Source organism: Falco rusticolus, chromosome 4, assembly GCF_015220075.1.
Source record: "Falco rusticolus isolate bFalRus1 chromosome 4, bFalRus1.pri, whole genome shotgun sequence".
Classification (NCBI taxonomy): Eukaryota; Metazoa; Chordata; class Aves; order Falconiformes; family Falconidae; genus Falco; species Falco rusticolus.
The window spans coordinates 60,947,192-60,972,267 of record NC_051190.1 but is presented as its reverse complement, the minus strand read 5'-3'; the positions used below and the strand labels follow the sequence as shown (position 1 = coordinate 60,972,267).

Genomic DNA, 25,076 nt, shown 5'->3' with positions numbered 1-25,076 from the left:
TTAGAGAGTAAAATGTGTGCCTTTTTTGTATTAAGTTTGGGAGATAATCAGTATTCTCTACTCACCAGTTCAGGGAAGTTATTTTATAGTAGGTCAGCACAATACATCCTTCTCAGATTTCCTGACTCTTTGAACTTTAGTCAGGTACCTGCTTTTGTAATATAAACAGAGTATGATGCAATGCTTCACAAAATAAATTTTGGTCAAAATTTCTGGTTAAAAATGTTGGTGAAACTTGAACCAAGTGGTCAATGGATTTATACTTGGTCTGAGTAACAGAAGGAGAGCAAAACAGCCAGTGTACACTTCTTAATCCCTTTATGTTATAGGACAATGACCAGCTGCAATTTTCTGCCTTTGCTTTGCTCTGTAAATCACATCATATAAACATACTGTATTACAAAAATGCCTCTTTTCATCATGTGCTTTTCCTTATTAATTTGATTTGACATAAGTATGTTTATATAGCTATGTATATAATAGATAACCCATTTACAGCAGTATGAGCATTTTATTTTTTCCAAAATTGAGGTGAAAAGACTTCAATGCAATATAAACAATGGGCATAAGCTTCAAATTCCTAAACACAGTAAGCACAGAAATGTGTACACATTGCAAGTCATTAGTTCAAGCCCACCAAACATTTCCTGAGACAATTACCTTCACTGCTATAAAATTACTTCGCACAATCCTCTGGAGCGTTACTAATTGCTTTTCTTAACCTCCAGAGATTAAAGGATTTTGAAATGAACATATACGCAAGTGGTGACTCTAATTTCAAATCTAAGCTTTATTAAGGCAAGCTCTGTTTTACAAAATAGGGTCATTAAGAAAATGTTTAATGTTGGAAATATCCAATCCTAACCTCCTCATCTTCCTCAAATCTTGAGAAATTGCACTCTGTCTGTCTGTTTTTAAAAAATGCAGTACAACCTCAACTCATTTCCATCTGGCATCAGCTCTATGTGTCATCTTCAAGAGTACACGTAACCACATTGGCACTTGTTTCTCAAATCCTTTTCCACTAGGGGGTATGATAGACTGTGACTGTATTTCACAGTAAACCTTCTGTATGATACTGTAATGCTAAAGTATATACACTTGAGGGAGAAGAACAGGCATGCAAAGCTTGGTACATAATTTATGGAGATTTAAATCCTGTCATTCATAAACATAATTATAACCTACGGCTTGAAAGTGATATGGACCTTGCCATATTGATCATGCTCCAGCTCTGTTTATTCAGATGATTCATTTGTTGACAGGCAAAAAAATAATAAGAATGTTGTTAGTCAGTAAAAGAAAGGAAATACTTATATTTTACACGAAGAATATTGTTTGTTTCTGTGCATGTTGTACACCCTCACACTTTCAGATGGGAAGTATAAACCCAAGGGGAGGGGATATTATTAAATCAGCAATCAACCTTCAAGTCATTTTGGTATAAACACTGTAATTATTTCATCTCTAGTAAACAGAATATAAGACAACAGCACATAAGGGTGACAATTTGCAATATGCTTTGAATGTCTTTGTTAAAAAAAAACTATTATGGCTGAAAGCAACATTATTGAAATTAAAAAAAAAGCAGAAGTTGTGACAGCTGACAGAGGGGGTAATTACTCAGTAAATTTTGAGTAATAAATTTAGCAGGTCATTGCAAAAGACATTACATTTTGCATGGGGAGAAGTCACTGTTTATTAGCCTTGAAGCCAGACCTGCTTACCTTTATTCAAAAAAACTGTCATAGCAAAGTATTAGAAAAGAATGATAAGTGCAATTATAATAATATAGTCCAGATGCCTCCTGAAACTCACAATCTTCTCTTATTTGGGTGGAAGTTCATGTCAGAAGAGTCAACTACAAATTTTCAAAGGTATAGCTGTATCGGCATTGATGGGGATGGGGGGGGAGAGTGGGGAACAGTCAAAAAATCTGATATAAAATACTGTCTTTCTAGATTAAAAGTGTTACTACCTAACATTTTTAATCTCAGGTGCAGCAGATGCATGTCTTAGATGCAGGCTATGTTTCAGCCTGGGTGTTGCACTTTAAGCATTTTGGTGGGAACATTTCTGATGGTTTTCACCGGCACACCTGGCTGAGTGCTGGTGTGATGTAACCTGCCAGCCAGGAGGGATGCCTCTGCTAACAGGCAGCACCCTCCCTCATCTGTGGGAATGGTTTGTTTGCAATTCATCAGGTCATAAACAATCGCGTGCACTTCAGTGAGCCTCCGTATTTAGAGTGATGTAAAGACAATTGCCATTAATATTAGCTAGGCTTCAGAGGGTTTGACAGCCGCATGAAAAAGCAGTCTCATCTATCTAATTTAAAGTTCCTGGTTAGGTAGTATCAGGGGTGCATTTTATACATCTTAGAACCTTTTCTCAGGCTGGTTGCCCTCTTATTAAAAAGTCTTTTTAAAAAAACTTTGCAGTCATATAATTACTGGTTTTGTTTAAATGCTCTTGTCCAACACATAATGAACAGCGAGGAATTCCCCAAAGGGCATCTATTGTTATTGAAATGTTTATTTATTGAGTGCTTTTGCCAGAAGCCCCCATGAGAAAAATCTCATTTTATGAGCTCCTGAAGCAGTCAGTTCCCAAAACATCAAGCAGAAATGCAATTTTGACCAAGTAATCTCAAGGTCTTTTGTTTGCTTTTAAATAAACAGCAGAATAACAATGTGCATGAAGTTGTGACAAGAGCTGCTTTATTTTCTGTGTTTTGTAAACATTCCTAGTGAAGCTGTGTTTATGTAGTGCTCAGGTGATTCCTTACATTCAAGCACTCAGTTGTTACAGTAGAGAAAAGCAATACCTCTCACAGAAATATATGAGTGGGTATTTTAAACGATTCTGAGATCTCTTCTTTCTTGCAAAAGAATGCTGTTAACCCAATATCGTCCCACTTGCATAGGAACTTCTTTCCCATCCTGCATTTTGCTCTTTATTTCCCTAAATTGTCTCATCAGTGACAAGAAGTGGCAGTGCTTGTGGCGATGCCTACATGGGCACAGCTCAAATCCTGTCCTGTTCCTGGATTATCCAGGTGGAGTCACTAGAGAATAGTGCGATGGTCCCTGCCAGGCTCCACTTTGAAATCCTGGCCTCTCACTGCCTGGGCTGGATCACTGAAGTGATCCAGGTTTAATCTATATGTTTATAATGATGCCATGAAGTGCATAGCTGCATGGAGTGGGGCAGGAGGACAGCTGAGGGGGGAGTGAGCCCTGGGGCAGAGAGAGAAGCAAAAAACCCAGGCAAGGGGAGAAACATTTTATGTCTTTGCTGGTAAAGCAAAAGTATAACTACGTTGTGCTTGAAAGTGTGTATTGGTTCCAGGTTCTCAGCTATAATGGACTACGCAGTGTAGATTTGTGGGGGAATACCTAAAGTTATTTTCTTCACCCTGTCTTTGTCATGGGACAGCTATATACTGGATTGGTGCCTGCTTTTATTTAAAGCAGACTGCTAATTACACTGTAAAGGTCCCAGCAGCTAGGAAGGAATCATCGTGTCTCTCAGGCTGGCAATGCAGAAAGGACAGTGCAAGATTGGTTATGTTCAGGGTATGGTATGATGAAACTCCCAGGTGACTTTTATGGTTGATTATCTCAGCGTTAGCGACAGAATTGGGGAATGGTGTGAGTTTTTCTAAAGCAGTTATCTCAAATAAAGTACACTTCGCAACTCTTGAGTATGATAACCTAGAATATTATTTAAATGATGCTGATAAATACTTTATAATTACTTAACAATATTAAAATACATTTCTTATACATTAATGACTTGGCATCTGAAGTGTCCTTTAGCAATAAAATATCTCTGTTTTCTTTTTCTCCTCCCCCACTGAAGAGTATTTAGAAAAAAATGATTGATTAATGACAATTCCTATTAACTCCAGAATAAAATGTGCACAGTGCATAATTTGCTAGTACAAGACTGAAAGGATGCATCTTAGTCTTTCTCTGTTTCCCTTTGTAGAGCTTGAAGCAAAGTCTTATGGTTAATAACATTTTTTTTCTTCCTGAAGTGGAAATAGTGTAAAGGTATTCCTGTCTAGGATATATGTAATGCAATTAAGCACACTTCATTAAGTGATCTTTGTTGTTTGAATGCAAAATATTAACTTGTTAGTAAAAGAATAATTTAATATTTCATTTCAAGCTCTGCAACAAAAATATTTTTCAAGTTATTTCTTTTATGCAGCAATTTTTCAGACTTCATTCTTTCATAAGTCGCAACTGTTACATGTACAGTTCCAGCCAGTGTATTTCACCTTTTAAGTAGGGTTGTTTTAGTATAAATGTAATTCTTTTCACTGATTATATGAATAATGAAAACTAAGGAACTCACATAATACGTAGTATGTAAGTAAACTTTTTTAATAGTGACAACTTTTGTCTTTGCTAACCCTTTGCACTCTTCTTCTCTGTAAATTATTATTTTATAGTTTCTATAGTCTCATGTTACCTGGATATTTATTTATTTTTTCAAAAGGCATTTACTGTATCTGTGTGTGTGTATTTGTTTCATATATGTATGTACTTCAGTATAGTTTTAAGGATATCAGAACAGAAATTTCTTTATTCCTTTCATCAGATGTGTGTGTAAGTTGGATATGATTGGGATGGGTGGAGAATGAATGCAACATTACATATATGGATTTATTTTTCTTTAAAAATGCACAATTAATTTTTTTGGTGAAACCCTGAATAATTTACTCTGTTGTTCTTCATCTGGCTGATCAGTAGCTTTCTCTGTAAATGCCTTACAGATTTTAATGCCATAAAGGACCATGAAGCTACACCCCAAAAGGTCACCACAGAGTCAAATCATTCCCCCTCATAAGTTATTCAAAGAAGTGATTACCTCTCTTGTTAAAAGATAAATACTTTGTGGTATCTTTCTAGTCAAAATCACCCATTGGATCAAATATGTCCAAAATCTTTTCCCCACACATTGTCTTGCAGATCGAGATAAATATAAGGAGGTTCTTCGTTGTCCCTCTGGCTTTCAGTTGTACCAGCAGGGCTAAGCTTGTACTGATGTCAATCATATAAAATTTGAAACTACTTGTAATCTTCTTTGGATGCTAAATTCCAGTGATGATCTATGCTGTACTTGTGTGAATAACAATTTTAGTGCCTTCATTTTGCTGTCTCCATAATAAGAATAGTATTTACAGGAGTGCTCTGAAGTTTAGTTAATGTCATCGAAATCCTTTCAGATAGGCAGAAGATACGCACAAGAAACCACAAGAGGTATAAAAATGTATGCAAATGTAGCTAATGAAGCAAAAGGAAGAGGGCTAAATGGTGTCTTAATAGGTTCTCTTTAAAAACCTATTTTGATAAGGAATATTATGCCATGTCTCTTGATTATGAATCTTACATTTTTTAATAATCTCTTCCAGCGTGCTGGGACCAGCTGTGACCTTCAGAGTGCATTCAAACCTCCAAAATATTTCAACTGAAGATGTTGCTGAAGCAGCAGGTAAGTCCTTGTCCTCCATGCCCAAACCATGACTTCCTCCATGCCTGTGCAGTGGGCAGTAACACTGCAAACAGTGCAGAGACACCCTCTTCTCCCAGGAGGATGACATTTAAAGAGGGAGACAATTGAGAGGTGAGTGGCACATATGGGAAATTGAAGTGCAACATCTCTGAGTCAATTGAAACTGCCTGAGAATTCCTTGCTTAAGGATTTCTTAAGGATAAGGGTTAAATAGACACTTGCAGTCAAGGTCTAGCATGGTGAAAAACTCTTCAGTGTTGACATGAACTTGCAAGAACCAATTGGCCATTTGTAAACTTTCACTTTTCTGATACTTTGTTTCAGGGATCAAAAATGTTATTACATCTTTGCCTTAATTTCTGGATCAAAAGATAGTAGAAATATACCTGTGTTGTTGTACTGTTTAGGCAATTTCAACGACAAGTTAATCTTGGGAGTAGATGTATTCCTGGAGCTAAACTGCTTCCAAATAACTACCACTGTTCTAAGGACTTCTGTTGGCTTCTTGTCAATTTGGCTACTAATTGTATTATGGAGCTGTTGACTGCGAGAAATAATCTCTGCAAAGTAACTGAGTTGGTAACTGGTTTGCTTCCAAATTACCCAATTGATAGGTTTTAAAAAATTATGAGTAAACAAGTTGCAATGTTGCTTGAAAATAGAAACAAAAAAAAAAGTTTATTTAAATAAACACTGGGACCCCAAATGTGTTTGCTTCACCGTGGATGAATTTAGTTGTAGAAAGAGCTGGGGTAGTTCCTATGCCAGAACTTTCCTTTGCAGGACCCCTTGGAGAAGGGTCTTGCTAACTGGTGGTGAGAGAGTAGCAGATGGGATACTGTATTTCTTATAAGGGTTTAACATGCCAAAAAGCTGTGGATGTCTACTGTCAAAACTAGGAAATTACAATTAAGTAATTATTGAATTATAGGACACCTGAATGTGCATGATATACCTGTGAAGAATTCACATGGCTTTTTATATCAATGCCCTGCCTTGGAAACCTGTTGAATCCCCCTGAAGGGGCTGACAGATATGATGCAGCTGGCAGAGCCTGCCTGGATTGCCAAAGACTTTTGCCAAGGTCTTTCACTACACATTTCTAAGGAAACTGTTTCTTAGAATGTGGAATACGGAACACACAAATGGTGGATCAGTAATTGGTTAAAAGGCAAGAAAGAGAGATTAGGAATAAATTACTAGTTTTCTAAAAGGCTCGAGATGGCAGAAAAGTGGAAGGATGTCTGCTGGGACTGTTGCATTCAACCTACTTAAAAATGTGTTGGCAAAGAGAGTGAGCAGTGTGATGAGAAATCCTGCTAATAATACTAAATTACTCACGGTATTAAAGGTGAAGGTTTATCTTAGAAATGTATAAAAACCTTACCAGACTCAGTGACTGGACTCAAAATGGCAAATGAAATTCACTGTAAATTAGTGTAAAAGAAAGAGAAATATAAGGAGAAAAAACAGCTTTACATGTGAAGTTATGGGTCTAAATAGACTATGAGTGCTCTGGAGTAAGATCTTAGTGTAGTAATAGGTAATTTAATGAAAATAGCAATTCAGCCTCCATTATCAGTCAAACAAGGAAAGTGTTTTAAAGAATTATTTTGAAAGGAATAAAAAACAGAATTATATCATTTGTTTTTGCATAAATCTATAACTTGCCTATATTTAAATATGACATACAGTTCTGCTTCTCATACCTCAGAGAGGTTGGAAACTCCAGTTGAAATGGAAAGATTCAGAGAAAGGCAGAAGGTATGACTGTAAGTATGGAATATCTTCCATATAACAAATGGGAAAATGAGGCAGGGGGGTTTATTTTAGAAAAAAAAGATGAATACAGTATGAGAAAGTTCTGTCAAGTCCCGAGTGGCACAGTGAATGTGGACAAGGTTGTGCAGTGGCTTTTGCAATGGAAGAACAGATTAAACTGGTAGAAAGCAGTAAAATAGATCAGAATGCAGTTTGTAGCTTTGCCTGTTGTGAGTAATGAAGCTTACATGTGTTCAAAAATTTACATGTAAACAAGTTCATGGAATAGACATCCCCTGAGAATTAAAAAGTCCACAGAAACCTTTCCAAGTCTGGGAGGTGGCTGATGTGCCTTGGCCTGTTCCTAGCAAGCTACTCTGAAAAGTATAAATGTTGTGACTAGTTTATTTCAGCAAAATTCAAGCAGTAACAGTAGTTTTTTTCTTACCACTAGGATCAAAGTAATTGTTCTCAACTTCCTTGAATATTGCTGACAAAGTTGGGAGGTTTTGGGGACCAAAAAAAGTCACCCCAGAGGAAGTTGTGCAGATTCACCAACTTAAATTATTGTTTTACATAGTCATTTTATCTGATCTATATATTCTTACCCAAAGTATTTCCTACTTTCTGTTTGTTTAGTACATTAAAATTTTCAGGGTCTGATGGTTGCAGAAAGTGGCTTGTAGGAGTTTTACATCAGCTCTTCTCAGTACATCACCAGGTTATAACTAAACCTTGTGTTTGCCTTTAAAAATAAATATGCTCACAATTCTATCCAGCCATCAAATATTTTAAATTTAAAATGTATCTCATTTTTCTTTCCTAAATGATAAATATGGTTGCAGTAGCTTGTCAATGTACTTTGGAATCAGTTCATTTATTTTAAGGAAACTTCTTACCTGCAGATCTCTAAAGCCAAAAATAAATTCAAGTAAAAGATCAACAGCAGCATACACTTACATAAAAGGTTTTCTCAGGCTTTAGTTGTAATTAAAAATTTTAAAAGCCAACAGTTGTCTAGCACAAAAGCATTCCAAAAACTTAATTTACCAAAGGAAACCAAAGCAGAATAAATCAATGCAATCTTCCAGGGTAGGCACAGGTAAGTGCGTTGCTCGAGGCTGTATGCTATTAGGTAACTTGACATCTAGCCAGGAACTTTGAGAGCATATCTCGTTTACAGAAAATAGATAGACAAAAATGACAGAATTTCACTGTCCATCACATCCTTAGAAATGAAAATAATTTAGAACTGGAGGTAATCAGCTGCTGTAATAATTATGGGAATGTAAATTATGCAGATTTGCAAAAAGGAATCTATTTGTGCAGATGTTATGTACATGCACATCTCACCGATATCCTCAGGAACTGTCTCTGCTGCAGTTTGATCTTATTATTCACGTGGCATATATTTTGTAACCAAAATAGATAAACTTCATATTTTCCTTGCATTATTTAGGTTTAAATATAGGGAACTGTTTAAAGTTTTCCATCCTCTCCTGTGGAATTTGACAAATGTGCAGGTTAGAAAAGGCATGGGACTCTAGCAATTAACTATACAAACAGATGAATGACTTAGAATATCTACTAAAAAATACAGATTTGAAAGTATGACAATAAAAATGGTTTCCTATGTTTTCTTGGAGTTTGAAATCCATTCTTCTTGGTGTACATGAGACCTGGCCTGTGGAAACATAAAATTCTTTGAAATCCTTCAGCCGTGTTCCTGCTGATAAAACTTTTTCCTAGTAATCCAGAGTTCCAATTCTGTGTGAATGTTTTGGTTACTTGTTTTTGCAGTTTCTAGGGCTACATAAGTATATAGGAAAGCTGACAACAGAGTAATTTAAAATTGTGAATAGCTTGCTTTCTCACATTAGCAATACCTTTATTTGTTCTTTGACTGCAGAGCAGGACAGCCAATGTTTTGCCAGCGCCACATACTTTGACATTCATAATATAGAACATATCTTAGATCAAGTAGCTGTCCTCTGGCCTATTTCTGTTTAATAAGTCAGGCTCAATGGTGCAGTGCAATTTCATCTCAATATTTCGAAGAAATAAACTTTCTCTAGACATAGATGCCCTGCTCTAGAAGTAATTACACTTGGCACATGACATCGTTTAGACAAATGAATGTGGATTTCTCTTCTCTTCAGTTTAAAGGTTAGGAGAAGTCTAGCAGAGAACAATTATCAGTAAGATAACTCTATATAAAATTGCAGTATAGTCAGTATGGTAATGAACAATGAGTTTGCTTTATAGGTACTCTTGAATCCCACTGTTTATGCAAATACATGGATAGTAGCAGTGATAATTAGAAAACAGGAATCTTCAGAAGTTTCAAAGCATAGGTTTTTAGCATCAGGTGGCTGTAACAGTCATATATATGCTGCACACATGAAAAAGAGATGTGGGAGAAAGTCTTGTGCACAGATCCTCAGTATTGCCAAAATGAATTAAAAGAATTTACTTATGTGTGGCTACAGGCTTTTACTAGTTAGAATCATGCTTATGTTTTTTTGGTGTTGTATTAAAATGCAACATTTTAGGTGTTATAAAAAATGGAGATTGAAGGGGCAAAGGGATGTATGCATAGTGTAGGCACATTAGTGGTAGGGGACAGATAGCACAGCAAAAGGCAATGCATAACCAAATACTAGGGTGTTGGTCTTGTGTGCAGATCCTCGTGTGTAAAATATATTGTGATATACACCATGATGAAAAGCCAGAAACCTTGATATAACTTTAAATATATATATATATATATATAATTTTTTTTTAATTCCCTAAACTTTTAACGAAGCTATTGAATTTGTTTGGGTTTGGGGTTTGGATTTTGTCTGTTGAGAGGGTTTTTTTTACATTTCTGTTGCCCTGCTGGTAAAACCTGCATTTTCACATGTATGGTTTGATACCAACCATTAATCCTGACTTCGGGAGTAGGGTGTTGAATCATATAACTTTCTTGTCTAAAATCTTTTCCTCTGCCAGCTTTCTTCTTCTGAAAAAAATGCACTGCCGAATTAATTCCCCTGAAGAAAAACTACAAATGAAAAAGTACTATCTTATCATTAGAATGTAAGAGTATAAGAAGATAATTTGAGTAAAAATACTGCCTCAAAAGTATTGGAATAGATAAAAAAAATCATCTACAATTTCTTAGCAGTTTTAAACAACTGCAAATGTTTAAATTTCTAAACTTTCAGATTTTGAGATTTGACACCTACAAATTTTGGTCATGTTCCAGCTGTGGTGAAATATCCATGGCAACAAATATTGCAATAGAACTTTTGACATCTAAACTGAGTATTTTTGCTAAAATTGGCAGCTTTAAACAGACAAAACGTGATACTTAGCTTTTGGCATTAAACAGTCCTTTTGAGATTAAAACTATTTCAAAACCCTTAGAGTTAACTTACACTGCCTAGTGATTTAAGCTGATTGTATATTATCGGTGTGGAGTGGTCCAAGATGTCATAGTTTTAATCTTAATTACGATGACTAAATGGCCGGTCATATTAGTGGCCCTGGGTTCAATTGGTGAAGAAGTTATTTATGCTTTATTCTGTCTCCAATATTTTTCATTTGCTTGGTAGGTCTCAGGTGTATTTATAGGCATCAAAACTTAATCTTCTAAATATGTAGGCTTAAGTACATAAATTAGTGGTCTAATTTCAAAGGCTTTTAGTTTCTATCACATCCTACAAACAAAATGTCCTTGGATAGCAGGACTGAAATACAGAATTTTCTGATGATGAAGAAATTTAAAAATTCAAAGCTATGTCAGATAGTGAAGCAGCCCACCTGCACTAAAAGATGATTCCAGATTCCTCTTCAGCTTGAAAATACTGGTGAGGAACCTGCCTTAAACAGTCAATGAAGAAAACCATTATTGCTCCCTTTTCTTAAGCACAGTCAGCAGGATTGCAGTTTTGTCACACATCCAATCTTAGCCCACTTAAAAAGAGCTGAGACTCTGACATGTACACATTTTGATTTCCTGATAAATTCAGTGCTATAGATATATTTTAAAAGACTTAGCTATGAAATTACAAATAATCAGTTAAAGCTATAATGTTTAGATGCATTTTTTTTTGCTGTTTGCAGCAATTGTTTGTATTAACTTTTGGTATAATTGAAATACATTTCAACTTTTAGCAAATCAGATGAAAGTCTAAAATGTTGCAAGTTATTTATATGGCTGCTCTCTTGTATTCGTTCTAGCCATGATATGTCTTCTGTTGGCCAAAGGGGTTATCTTTACACTTTACTGCATAATAAAAATGTAATAAAAACACATTTATGGAATACCTCTGTAAAGGGTGCACACCTCTTAATTTCATGGTTTGCATTTTGACAAAACAAGGCCCAGAGGGAAGATAATTTACTCAGCATTAGAGAGTCAGCTGATGAGGAACTGGTACGCAACTTAAACTGACTGTTTCTAGGAATGCTGCAGAGGCTCACTCTGCTTTCTAGCCAGTAAGTATTGACCATACCAGCACTGTTGACAGAAACATGGTAGTTCTATACTATTATCCATTATTAGGAAGAAAAGTTTTCTAGGAGGTTCTCAGGAGAACAAAAGAGAGAGAACTGTCCTCAGATTTATCTTCATGTAACTTTGGATCTTAATAAAATAAAGCTACTTGTAATATGCATATGTAAAGAATGTATAAATGTAGATAAGGGAGACTAGGAGAAAGAAAGACACAACGAGGAACAAATTGTCAACACAACAGTAAGTTTATTAAAGTTTTATTTAGCTATCCAGGTACTTAGTTAAAAGCATATTTAGAATAGATACTACTGATTCACATCTTAAAAATGTCATAGTCTCACAGAGGAATTGGAACAAAACCTGGAAAATATCATTTAATGCAGTGAGTTTGGAATATTGCGCTTTTATCTCTTTTGGAATATTGTGCGTTTATCTCTCTGGTTATTTCAGCTTGTGGTTAAACTGTCTGGCCTTTGATGCTTTTTAGATCATTGTTGGTTAATTGTTAGAAGTTCTTTGCATAATATATATTTCACTTAACTGAGTGTAATCTAGAAATTTATTATTCTTCATACTGCTTCTGTTGCTGACATAATGAAACTTGGCAATGTCCATTGTATTGTTTCAGGAAAGGCAACATCCATCTTCTTTTTCATGGTGACCGTCAATGCAGGAGATATGAATTGTTTATCATCAAAAGCAGGACACTTCAATTTCTAGATAAAAAGACTTCCTCTTCTCTAAATCCTTGTTCTTTCTAAATGGCTATAACCAGCCTTGGTTGTCTTGTTGATTTTTGTCATAAGCCTTGTGTGTATCCTGAGAAGTCTCAGAAAGATGAACTCTGTTGCTTCAGCCACAAATGTTATTGTCTTGGTTTCCTTTTTCTAACCCCCAACCATGAGCAATAGTGGTTGTTTTGAAAGTATTCATTGGCCAGTCATTCTAAGATTCATAATTCAGATGAAGTGAACAGAGTCTATGGCTGAATTCCTTCCCTCTATCTAGATTTTTGTAGACCATGCGATTAGATGTCTTGCTTTCTGAGATGGTAACAAGGAATGTGTCTATGAATAATTTGAAGTTCATTTTTGAAGTGTACTGACAGCTTCTGTGTCAGAAACTTTGAACAATATAGCCAGGAGGCTCTGAGGTCCATCTGCTTTCACTTGCCATTGCCCTGTTTAAGGAGGATTACAGTTCTTTGGTCTATAATGTGAAATGTAGAAGTTTGACAGCTCTTTTTCTGTTGCTGGCTCTCTTAAGTCTTTTGGTGCGAATCCTGGTTTCTTCTGCTCAAGCCTCCTTAGTTCACATTGTCATTTTTCACTTCTTGAGCCCTCTGTAGTGGATCAATTCCCTTTCACCTACTGTAAAGTCAAGTCTATCTGAAGTATTTTCCTCAAATCCATCCATTGCTGAATAAGGGAATCATTATATTTTTCTAATATTATTCAGAATCTGAACTGTCTCCTGCACTACTGAATGTCTGATACAATGATTAATGAGTTTTTGAGACGGCATTTCCTTCCCACCTTATTTGTCTGTTGAAAATGGAATGAGTTTTAGCAGTTGTGGTGGGTGCTACCATTAGGTAAATGTGCCTCAGTCCTGAAGAATAGCAAGTATCTTTGGTTATGACTCCTCTCTGGTGACTTCTAATTATGATATTAACTGTTGTGGTTAGTAAGGATGGACTTTTTTAACATACACCTCTTTCCCCTGAGAATATCTGTGAGGTATCTAATTTTACAAGAAATCTTTTTGCTTTAAAACCACTTTCTGTTGTAAAGAAAACTTCAGAATTTCCTCCTGTTCACTTTATAAAGTGATGTAATCTATTCCAGCATAAAGCCCCGAATCAAGCTTCTTAATTATTGGGAACTTTGGCTAGTTAATAATTCTGTAGAACTGAGGAGAAAAACAAAAGCTAAGCAGCATTATGTAGCCGATGTACTTTAATTAAAGTAATGATGGTTCATGTCATTACAGTCTGACGCCTCTTATTAAACACCCATTCATAGAAAACCACCAGATTGGTATTAAACTGAAATAAAGTGTAGTATATATAGTAGTATTTTAGAATACAATAGCTGATACCTGAACCAGAAAGTTCTATCAAAGGTTCAATGGAAAGACCCAAACTGAACCTTAGGTTGATTTGCAGCTCCTCTTACATTTCTGTTAGTTCCTTTTTCTGAAATCTATGGGCAGGCCTATGAAGACACATGAAAATAAGTCCTCTATTAAAGTAATTTACGTCATGATTTAATGGTTAATAGTGATTTTAAAATTGACTTTTTAAAAGAGCTTTCTGGTAATATAACCGAATGCATTGTCATAGTGAGGGCAGAATTCATCCAACCTGGTTGCAGCTGCCTAGATGTTAGGCATTTATCCAAAACTAGTTGTCTAGATTGCCTTTACGTTCAAAGTAAAAAAAACACCATTGTGTGAACTAGCACTTATGATAGGTGGCTAAAGGTAGGTGAGAGAAAACCATCGCTAATATCCACAGAAATGTATAGATATTGTTGATGATAGGACTGCCATATATAAATACTGCAGATAAATCAAGGGAGATTGACTGAAGTCAGGACTGTAGAATTTAGTACAGTGGAAAAGCTTTCAAGATCTTCCTGTAGTCCCTGCTTGGTATTATGTTCAAAAATATTTTTTATGTTGCTGTATCTCCTAAAATGTTCTGGTGCAAATCCTCATTTCTTCTACTTAAGCCTCCTTCATTCACTTTGTCCTTTGGTAACACATTCAAAGATCTTTAAGAATTCAAAATTAATTTAAGACTGAGTAAATTTACAAAGATTTCAAATTTGATAAATATTACCATGTGTAATATTATTAAACATCCAAATTCGTTCAGTCGGTTTGTTCACAATGGAAGCTGGTAATGCAAGATGAAACTGTCATTTAGTTGAAGTGCAAAGTGTTTTTCTTTCAAGTCCAAGAAATCTCCCAGTACATTTTTGACTATGGACAAGTCTTTATCCATATTAAAATTGCTACATATTTCCTTACATAGATGCTTCAAACTGACCTGTACATTTTAAAAGGACTATTTTCAGTTTATGTAAATAATAAAAAAAAGCTGCACTGAAGTCCCTGCGTGTGACTGGAAGAGCACAGCATTATTTTTTGTATAGCAGCAATACTATGGGGTCCCACTCTGAACATGGTATCAAAATGTCCCTATACTAAAATATTGCAGAACTAAATTTCATTCTAATTTAAAGCAAAGCAAGCAGAAATCCCCTAACCCAAGACAACCTGCTTAATGTCATATTTCATCATATTATTTAGCAAAATTGTTTCTGTTTTGCATTTTTGTGATAAGCAACACATTTTCCAGGATAATGGAAACGTAAGCAATATGTTTCCTTTTTCAACAATAATACTTAAAATTCCAGACATATTTAAATGTTATATTCTTTTAATAAATTTTTATGTATTTTTGTGCAGTACACTTAAGAGACTCTGTTTACAGCAGATCCTAAGCATATTAAAGCAAATTATTTAGGAATGCTACAGTTAGAAGAAATCGAGTAAGGCAGTTAATAGAATGCAACTTTTATGTAAATAATAGGTAGGCTGATCTAATATTTTCTGGTGAATGTGTAACTTTTTAGGTCAGCATAAATAAGGGAATTAAAGAAGCCTTAATTTCAGTCCGATAGTATTGTAACCTAACCTTTACCTAGAAAATGTCAGTACATTTTTCTCCACCCGTTAGACAGACTGATTACAACTTTTCCAAAGGCAGCACAGCAAGACAAAACCTAACAATTCTGAACTAAGCATGCAAATAAACACTAGGCACCATGTGGAACAAGGGGTAATGTTTTATTTTAGTTGGTACAAACAGGGAAATGTTCTTTATCTGATGTAAATAAATAACCTATTTTTAATATATTAAATGGGATGATTAGCAATCTTGTGATTTTAAGTGACAGCTTTCATAGACAAATAATAAAAAATTGTGAGGGAGAGAGGTGCTGCTTCAGGGCTCTATGAAAAATAGTTGTTATTTAAAGCACAAGAGAAAACACAAAATCAATTACGCACAGAATCATTTTAGAATCAGGCTGTCATCCCTTTTTGCTGGAGAAAAGTAATAACACGAAAAGGCACTTCTCCAGAAGTGTGGTGTTTTGGTAACAATGTGTAGGGGCAGCTGACCTGAACCGAGTAGCAATCTGTTTACTTGGTAGAACACGATTTATGGGATGACAGCTTGGGAAGGAGGCACAAACATGACCTGGGATGAAAGGGCAGGTGGAGGGTTTCTGGCTGAAAAAGGCTTAGTGTGGAGGTCCGGAGGATTCCTGTATCATCCGTCTTGAGAATAGTCACTTTCATGACCTTTTACTGCTGATGGCTTATGGAGGGATGTATCTGAGAGGGGAAATAATGAGCTCTTGACAGTGGAACAAGGAATTATTTGAGAGCTTTGGGAGACTTTTTGAAGATAAGAGAAGTTTGTTGGCAGTACTCACAAGGACACACTTGTCAGCAGTATGCAGTCCTGTATTTTAACATTGCCTTCATTTTTAGCGGTCTTTCTCCTACGGATTGAAGGCTACTTCAGCAGCTGCTGATGCTGCCTGGTAGCCTGCACAGTTGTTAGGGAATGTTGTGACTACAGGGCAAATGATGTGATTTTCAAAAATTGTTTGTTTTCTGGACTATCTATGGTCAAAGAAGGTTTTTCTGGTTTCTTTTTGGTTTGGTTTGGCTGGGGTTTTTTATCCTGAGCTTTCTCGAACCCCAGATATCCATTCTAACATGCAAAGTAAGATGGAGTCCGGTTTATAGATCTTTGATCTTGTTCCTATTTGGAGATGATGTTTTCCATTGTCTGACAAAAATTGTATGCAGGATTTAGACATGAATGATCATTGCAATAATCTGCAAATACTTAGTCTTTCTAGTATTATCTAGTCTTCAGGAAAACATATCAAATCCCTTTGTTCTCTTTAGAAAGTATTTTCTGTAAATTTGAACATTCCGGATTAAAAGAAATTGTATGGCTTTATGTTGGCTGCAGTCAAAAGACATGCTAGATTTAATCTAGCCATAAATTTTCAAGAAGTACTTGGAAATTATTGGTGCCTCTGTTTTCTTATTTGTAAATCTGAAATACGAATAGGAAAAAGGCTTTTTTATGAAAAGAAAAAAAAAACCAGCTACAACATAATGTTTTTTAAAGATAATACAGAGGATTGACAGTATGGTGTTCTATAGTGTAATTATGACCATTTGTTCCTGTGCTGCTTCTGCTGCTTTTTTTTTTGTTTTTTTTTCCTGGTTGCATCAGTGCAAGAAAATCAGGATGACAGCAGTCATAAAATCATTTTGCTTGAAAGATCCATCTAGTAGGTTATTTAGCCTGTCCCCTGGAATTGTGATGGGATTGGCTGGCAGGAGATCATATAGCTAATATTTCATAGTCTGTAAAAAAAAAAAAAAGGCAGATGAGAAAAAAAATGTGTATGCCAAAATCCAGAGGGTGCCTCTTGGCAAAGTTTTATAGACATTTTAGATCAGTAACAAGAAAAGGTAGGTAGCTACACCCCATTACTCCTTCCTAAACAGCAAGGTAATTACTTCTGGCATTTTGACAAGTGTTTGCTGGAGTGAAGGTCAAAGCTGTCAGCAGAGAAGATCTATGCTAATCTGCTCAGCTGGAGAAGACTCAGGTAGCTAATGTTTTGTAATTAGAAGTTGTGGAAACTGGTTTTCACTGTAGTTTTGTGCTGAGCATAAGTGAACTAATAATATGGAGTAATTCCATTTATCATAGTTTACAAAATTGGCTAAACAGACGTTTAGGAGTAAGCATATAATGTGAAATTGGAGAAGTATGGGAAAAATTATATTGTGGTACAAATGAATTATATATTTATATGCACATATATGTAGGTGTTGTATTATACATACATGCATGTATGTTATATGTGTATGTTATGTATGTATTGGGCTGTACATATACACAGAGATGCATAATGTTAATACTTTTAATTTACATTAAAATATTAATCATAAAAAGAAAATAAAAGAAAGAAATAAATGTACTTATTGTATTTGATAAGTCTGCAGAATTTTGCTGGAAATTTCACATGCAAAAATTCAAGGCATTCAAAAAACTCCCATTTTTCTTGTGGGAGTTATCAATATCCCTTCATCCAGCAATAGTCTATGAGTGAATTCCTATAACAGATTTTCAATTGATAAAATACTTTAGCAAAAGATGAGAAAATAAGGAAAAAGCCCAACCAAGTAAATACATGAAAACATGATGAAGATTTTTATAAAAGGTATATTTAAAAAAAAAAATGTTGACTACCTTTTCATGGTATTTATTCCTGTTTTTATCAGACTACACTAAAAATTACTTTTCTCACTTACTGTACTGTTCTTTGTGCTGCAGAAAGTGTGTGCTTGTGGATATAGATAAAAGACAGAGACATAAATGGAATTTTTCAGAGGACCTCAAGGTGTTCAGCTATGTTCCTAAACCCCAGCTAGGACCTCAAGTCTGCAGTGGTTTTACACATATGTAACTGTTTGTTCCCTCTGATTTTTCTTCTTGAACTGAAATACCTAATATAGGTATATGGTGACCATGACATTCTTACTGTGCATGGAGAAAGAATGCAGACCTTCAAAAAGTAATGGTTTGGGGTAAACTGGTACATACCATAGAAATGCAGGTTGGGATTTGATGGCCTAACCCTAGACCTAAACCTAATAAGATAAAGTTCAGTGTTTCAGTGGTTGCAGTTGGAGCTGGACTGGAACAGTTAAAAATTACAGTTTTTTTATGGAGTTGTTTTTAACCTTGATCAGCACTGTCAGACAAACTGGTGAACTCCCACCAACAAAAAGCCACAGAGATGCAGCTTTGATGAAAATACTGCTCTAATTCTTTTTGACTTTACATGTAATCTAGAGCATGTATATAAATTGGGGCGGGGGGCGGGGGGAGGGGGGGAGGGAAGAGAGATAAAGCTTTAAATCTAGGTCTAAGGAGCAGAAGGTCTGTCTGAAACAAAGACCTCCACTGAGAAAAAGATGCTTTTTCCTTCTGGATTTCATGATTGTGGTTTTACAGGAGACTGTTAAGTCTTTCTCAATTGTTGTATCCTTTCAGGGAACCCAGAAAACATCTGATTTTGGAAAGAGACCGGGACGTGGTTTGTTTTTTGGGTTTTTTTTCTTTTTTCCTCCCCATCCTTCCTTCTCTGAATGAATTTTGTGTATTATATTATTCTTTCTGACATTTCTTTCTTTGGCATTTTTCCTCTTCAGGGGAATCACCACATATGCATTCTCTTCTTTCGTTGCCATTTAACAACTTGAGGGTATATTCTCTACCCATGTGCAGCAATATAGCTGTGAAACTCACATTAACATTAATGGGAAATGTGCAGCTAAAATCAACCACACTGGGTGTAGTTACTACCCTTGGCTGTAAAATGGATTTGCATGTTCAAACAGGAATTATTTCCACTTAAAAACTGAGAATTCAACCGGGTTATTACATTATTTTATGTTAAAGTATTTTAACATTAATTTTTTAATGTGTTTCAAATTGAGAAATCCACCTGCTGTGGAACCTGTTATTTTTATGTTACAATATAATGTTTTCAAAGTTAGGTGACATTTTAAGCAAGTAGGCTATCTTTCCCTTGGCAGCTTCCAGTGCTCTGCTTTCTATAAGCCTTAGGAAAATATGTTAACAATTATTATTTGATGGTGAGTTAATATTTTGTTAACTTAACTGTGAAGAATCAGATGCCCCCTCAAGTTTTCTGATTTAAACATGGATGAATTCAAGCATTTGCAATGCCAGTTCTCCAGTGATTCTGCTTTTCCGTTCTGGTCCCTTTTCATCTCATACTCTATCCATAGCTCCTTTTTTCTACTGGCAGCGGAGGTCTCATGGCATAATTAAACATCTGAAATCAGCAGAGTGGACAAAATATTGCTGAAAGCTGGGAGATGTGGGGAGCCTAGAATATCAAAGGTACTATCAAAGTAGCTGTTTCCAGAAGTGACGGCATGGATGAGGAAGCTGATCCTCTTCTGTTGTTATTAAACTGGTGATGAGGCAGAGTTTGCATATTCATCACATTTTTTTCTACATATTGCTTCAGTTCTCTGATACTCTTTGCCAGTGTGAATAAGCTTATCCATCTTTCACATTATATTAGTGTCTTGGTACGTTGCTTGTAGGTAAAGAGTGTCAGAGAGTTTAAGAACTCTAAACTTGTGTCTTCTGTTATACTGTTATACTGATAATCTGTTATAAACTGATATCTGTTACAGTGCAAGTGATCATAAATGTTAGAATTGGCATATATTTATGTGTAGAGGCGTATGTATTAAAATGAATTATAACTTGCCCTTAAGCGCTTTAAACAAACTTAGTGGAATATTGCCATACAGTTAAATAACTTTGCTTTAGACAGAAGGCAATAAGTATCTAAGACTCCTCATTCAAAAATATGTTTAAATCTCAGATTTCTTCACACGAAAAAAAAGAAAAAAGTGTAAATGGAAACTCTCAAGACTGGATGGTTAGTAACAAAGTTCACAGTCCACAGCATGTTTGCACTATCACATGTATACTTTCAAGTTCAAATTCTGGTACCCCTAGGAATAAGTTCAATTTGGTTCTTAGTGTGTGTCTAGTAATGGCTATCAGCTTTTCACAGAATGTACTGTTACTGCTGGTGAGCATCCTTCATCCCCCTAGCTCCTCTTCTGTACAGATGCAATTCACACATGTTCATCTAACCACTGTTAGTGGTGGGTAATCACAAGAGCTAAACCTGAGTTTGAGGTAGCTCCCTGCAGAGATGTGAAAGCTATTGCTGGTCAAGCCCTACCCTTATCCAGGCAGTTACATGGGAGAGGATGTCTGTGTTGATAAACACGCTAAGGCTAGATAGTACATTAATACCTTTTATATTTAAAGATACTCTGGACTCTTTTGACACCTTTATATCATTAAAGAGGTAATACCTAGAAGGCAATGTACATATTTTTTCAAAAAGTGAAGCCAGTTATATCTGATCTCTGTAGTCTTTTCCTTTTGAACACTGATGGAGATACAATACATGACTAAAAGGAACCAGATATGGCCATTCATATAGAAAAAAGCTCCAGGAAAACTTCACCTTCTACAGCTTTTAAATGTACTATGACTTTCTCTGTATAGATCTCACATTCTTTTTCTCATGCCTGAACTTCTGCCATAAGAAAATACAAGGAATTCCATTAGATTTCTATTCTTCACTATTTTATTCAGAAATAGTTGTACCTGATAGAAATCACACTGAAATGGTATGATATTCAATGTTTTTATATTTCTAACAACTTTGTGCATTCTGCACTTTTAATGCATTGTCTATTCAAAAAACTGAAAGAGTTCTTGAAGTGTTCCAAGATGCAGGCGGGTTCTGCTCTTACACTAAGGGGGATGGAGTCACAGGTCTCCACCAGTGTGCCATTGTGCCTAAGCTATTGTAGTGACTCTTTCAGCACTTTTGAGAGGCTGGTATTTGTCATGATAAATCAAAGTATCAATGATTTATGGTGAAATAGTTATTTTTCATTCTGAAAGTTGTCCAAATTGCCTAAAATATTGGCAGACAGGACCTCTAACAGTAAATGGGGTAGCACACAGAGGCAAATCATGCCTGCTTCAAGAATCTTCAATGTTTTATTTCCAAGGATGTTTAAACTTTCAAAATGCCATGTATCTATGGGGCTGGCAGTTATCTTTTCTCTAGGAAGATTTCTGCAAAGTTTATATGAACAAAAAATCACTTTAATATTTTAGATTTCTTAAAAATCCTGAGTGAGTATTACCAAACTTAGATATGACATTTACTTTGATTGTTAGCTTAATTCCTATGACAGGAATTTTGTGTACAGAAGTGAAAGATTTTCTCTGCACTTGACATGTCATAAACCAATCAAACTTCTTATAAGTATGCTTGGCTAGTTCATCTTTTATTCTAACCCTGAAATATTTCTTTTGAAAACATTGCAAGAAAAAACGTGACATTCTAATTTCCTTTTTTCATGTATGGTATAATTTTAGTTTATGAACATCCTTTACTGCTTTCCAACATCTGCTCCATTTTTAATTTTTAGGGCATAATTTCCCACATTTTAATAGAAGATATTTCTTTTTATCTGTAATTAAATCCATAACTTGTTATTCTCAGAAGGTTATTATGGATTGTGACTTGACTGTTACAAAAAATTAATGACTTAAAGAGGTTCCTAATATCAATTTAGTGTAAGGATTTAATTTATTATTCATTAATTTTGTATTCATTGTAATAGCAGTAATCATTATGAACTCATTGGGTAGGTATGGGAATGTCCAACATGCAATTCCATAGGAATTCAGTTTTTAGTCATCTTTAGCAAAACATGAAATGCTGTTCATGCATTAATGCAGTCACTTGTTTCTCTTTACAATTTTATGCCTGTTATTTTACATAAATATCTTCATATGCATAAACTATACTGGAATTTAAAAGTTTCAATACATGTAAAAACTCCCCTGTCTGTCCTTATGGCAACAGAAATGTTGCTGTTTTAAATCAAGATAGCTTCACTCAACTTATGACCGTATACAGGCTAATTTCCACACCTTATTTTAAAGAAATCTTTTCAAATATTGTCAGTTTATTTTGGGAAAATGTGTCAATTTTTTAATTCATACAGTCCTGCTTTTTTAAAAAAACATTCAGTTTAGCAGTGCTGAATTCTCATTTTTATTTCAACACTTAATTCATGTGTTCACCAGAACATATGTAATGTCTCTTTTAAAAATGGGAAATAATATTTTATATTAATTAATACTGCATATTTTAACGTGTCCAGAATAGAATCGCAGGGTTTTTTTCCCCATAAATCCCTCAGGTGCATCATTCTTAACTGTCCTATGTTTCTGAGACTGCATCCTTTGACTGGTAAATGATTCTGCTCATGTTAAAAATGAGTTGACTGAACGCCTTGAAAAAAAACAAGTTGTGTTTAGCACCATGCCGACTAATTACAGTAGCTGCCTTGCAGCTTAGTGTTGAATTGTAGTTGTCCTACTGTGCACAGACCCAATCAGTCATGGTCAGTATTGTGTCAGCTAACTCAATTCTTTGTAATCAAATTTAAACGTAAGAGTGAATTTCATCTCCTCTAACTCAGGTGTCCGTCTTCTAGGTACTTTAAGTGTAAGCTAGTCAACCTCGGCTCCCTCTACAATCAGTTGAATGTAATAAGTGCTTCCAGAGGGTAATTCATTTCATCCCATGAGAGGTGTCTGTCTCATCTGTATCTCCTATCTCTCATCTATCTCATACATGTCTATCACACATATGATTGGTGTCTAAGATAGGTCGAGTATATCTCATTCCCTTGAGGATCCTGTTATTCTCCATTAACTACAACAGGCATCTTGCTTAAATTTAAGGCCAACCAAGATCTCCCAATGAAAGCAAAAACCTTAGATCTCTCTGGAACACCTTTAGAGCACATTTCAGAATGAATATGGACAGAGAGATATCTTGTTGAGGGATAGTCAGCATTTTTTGGAGCAGAGTATTCCCTTGTGCGCAGAAGATGGGATGTAGCTCACTGAACAGCGTGGTCTGGTAGTGGTTTGGGCACTGAGCAGCACTTGGTGTGGCTGCCAAAGGCTGCTTCAGAAAAGTGCTGGTTTCTCATGGCCCTGTGTCACCTCTGTCCACCCCATGCTGATATCTTAGGTGCTTGGATCTTCTCAAAGGGTGTGTGCTGCTGTATTTACTCAACAGAATAAATAAGTGGGGGAAAAGGGGGAAGGATAACATTATTGGCAGTGGCTTTTTTTTAAAGTTATACCTGCTTCACATATCCTTCTGTCTATGCATATGACATGAAGTCAAAGATGACTGTGAGGCAGTGAAAATGTTCTTCAGTAGCTGCGTAGCCCTATCTACGATGTCAAATTCCTTAACATATGGAAGGGCTTGATTTCAGCATGCTTGAATCTGAGGAGACTTCCAGCCCTACAGAGCTGAGCTGTGGCTCTTTCCTTTCAACTAGGATGTTACTGAATTGTTAATGAAGTTCATAACTGCAAATTCCCTGGAAGACATTGACATTCTAAGCACCACAACTGTGACATATATTTTGAATTTTAAACATAGTTTTTATTTATGAAAGCCCATACTCTTTATTAAGAAAATTGTTCCAGTCCTTTAAAAATTAAAGAAAACAGTCTGAGGGTAAAAATTACAGCCATAAGTACACATCTGGAGATGACTGTTGGTGGTTAGGTAGGTCACAGAGTTCATCTGCATACATTTGCTTTTATGTTACATCATTACAGTGTTCCATAGTTTTAATGGCTTTCTAATTCTAAGCACCCTGCATGTTCAATAGGAGATGCAAGTTATTTTGTAATGGTTCATTCTATTTCAGTACATATCTAGCTTCTGCTAACAGCAAACTCCATTCACTTAAAAACAACTGAGTAGCACACTTAACATTCTTCCTATCAGATTCTGAGAACAGCCCAAATGAAAACAAGTTATCCTTTCCGAAATGATTGCTGCCATTTCAGTCCTCCTGTGGCAGCCATTGGCGTTAACTCTGCTCCAAGGAGGTTGCCATTTTTTGGCAAGAAGTGGCAATGTGTGGTGAAAATAGAGTCACCGGTTTGCACATCAATTCATGAGAAGAGCAGGCCTTTTTGAAAGATGTTTTCTGTTAGGCTGCAATTGATATTGAAATTTATTTCTTTTAAAGGTTAGATTGGCTCTAATATAAACTGTCGCTTCTTTTTACTTTCTCCACCACGCTGTCTTCCTCTCCACCTCTGCATTATTGTGGCCTGGAGCATCTCTGAGTGATCTTCTAGAAGCCACTGGTTTTATAAAATTGTCTAATATAGATAAATAATGCTGTTTCCTACACAAACTGCATATGTATAACTAAATCTCTAGCTTGCTGGCAAGAACAACAAAAAATAGCAATGAAACTCAAAACCAAAACCATATACATTCCTAAAATTTTCCTCTCAACTTGCCCTTGGTTGCTGGTAAAAGCTCCTGTGGTTTTCAAACAGGAAAAATCCTTATCTTGTCCTTTCCTGACAATATTTATATCAATAAGGCAAGGACACCCTTTCAGGGATTAACTAGACTGTGATTTGAGTCTCTGCTCATCATTACATCATAGCCTCCCCATCATGCTTGTTTGCCCT

The 25,076-nt window shown here is 35.6% G+C and overlaps 1 protein-coding gene across 1 annotated transcript in view; it reads left to right on the top strand.

Moving 5' to 3' along the window:
* PTPRN2 (protein tyrosine phosphatase receptor type N2) overlaps positions 1-25,076 on the top strand; it is a 663,462-nt gene that overhangs the window by 295,889 nt on the left and 342,497 nt on the right. The window contains exon 11 of the mRNA XM_037386391.1: positions 5,426-5,505. Within this exon, the coding sequence (XP_037242288.1) occupies positions 5,426-5,505 (80 nt within the window). The remainder of the gene's footprint in view (positions 1-5,425; positions 5,506-25,076) is intronic.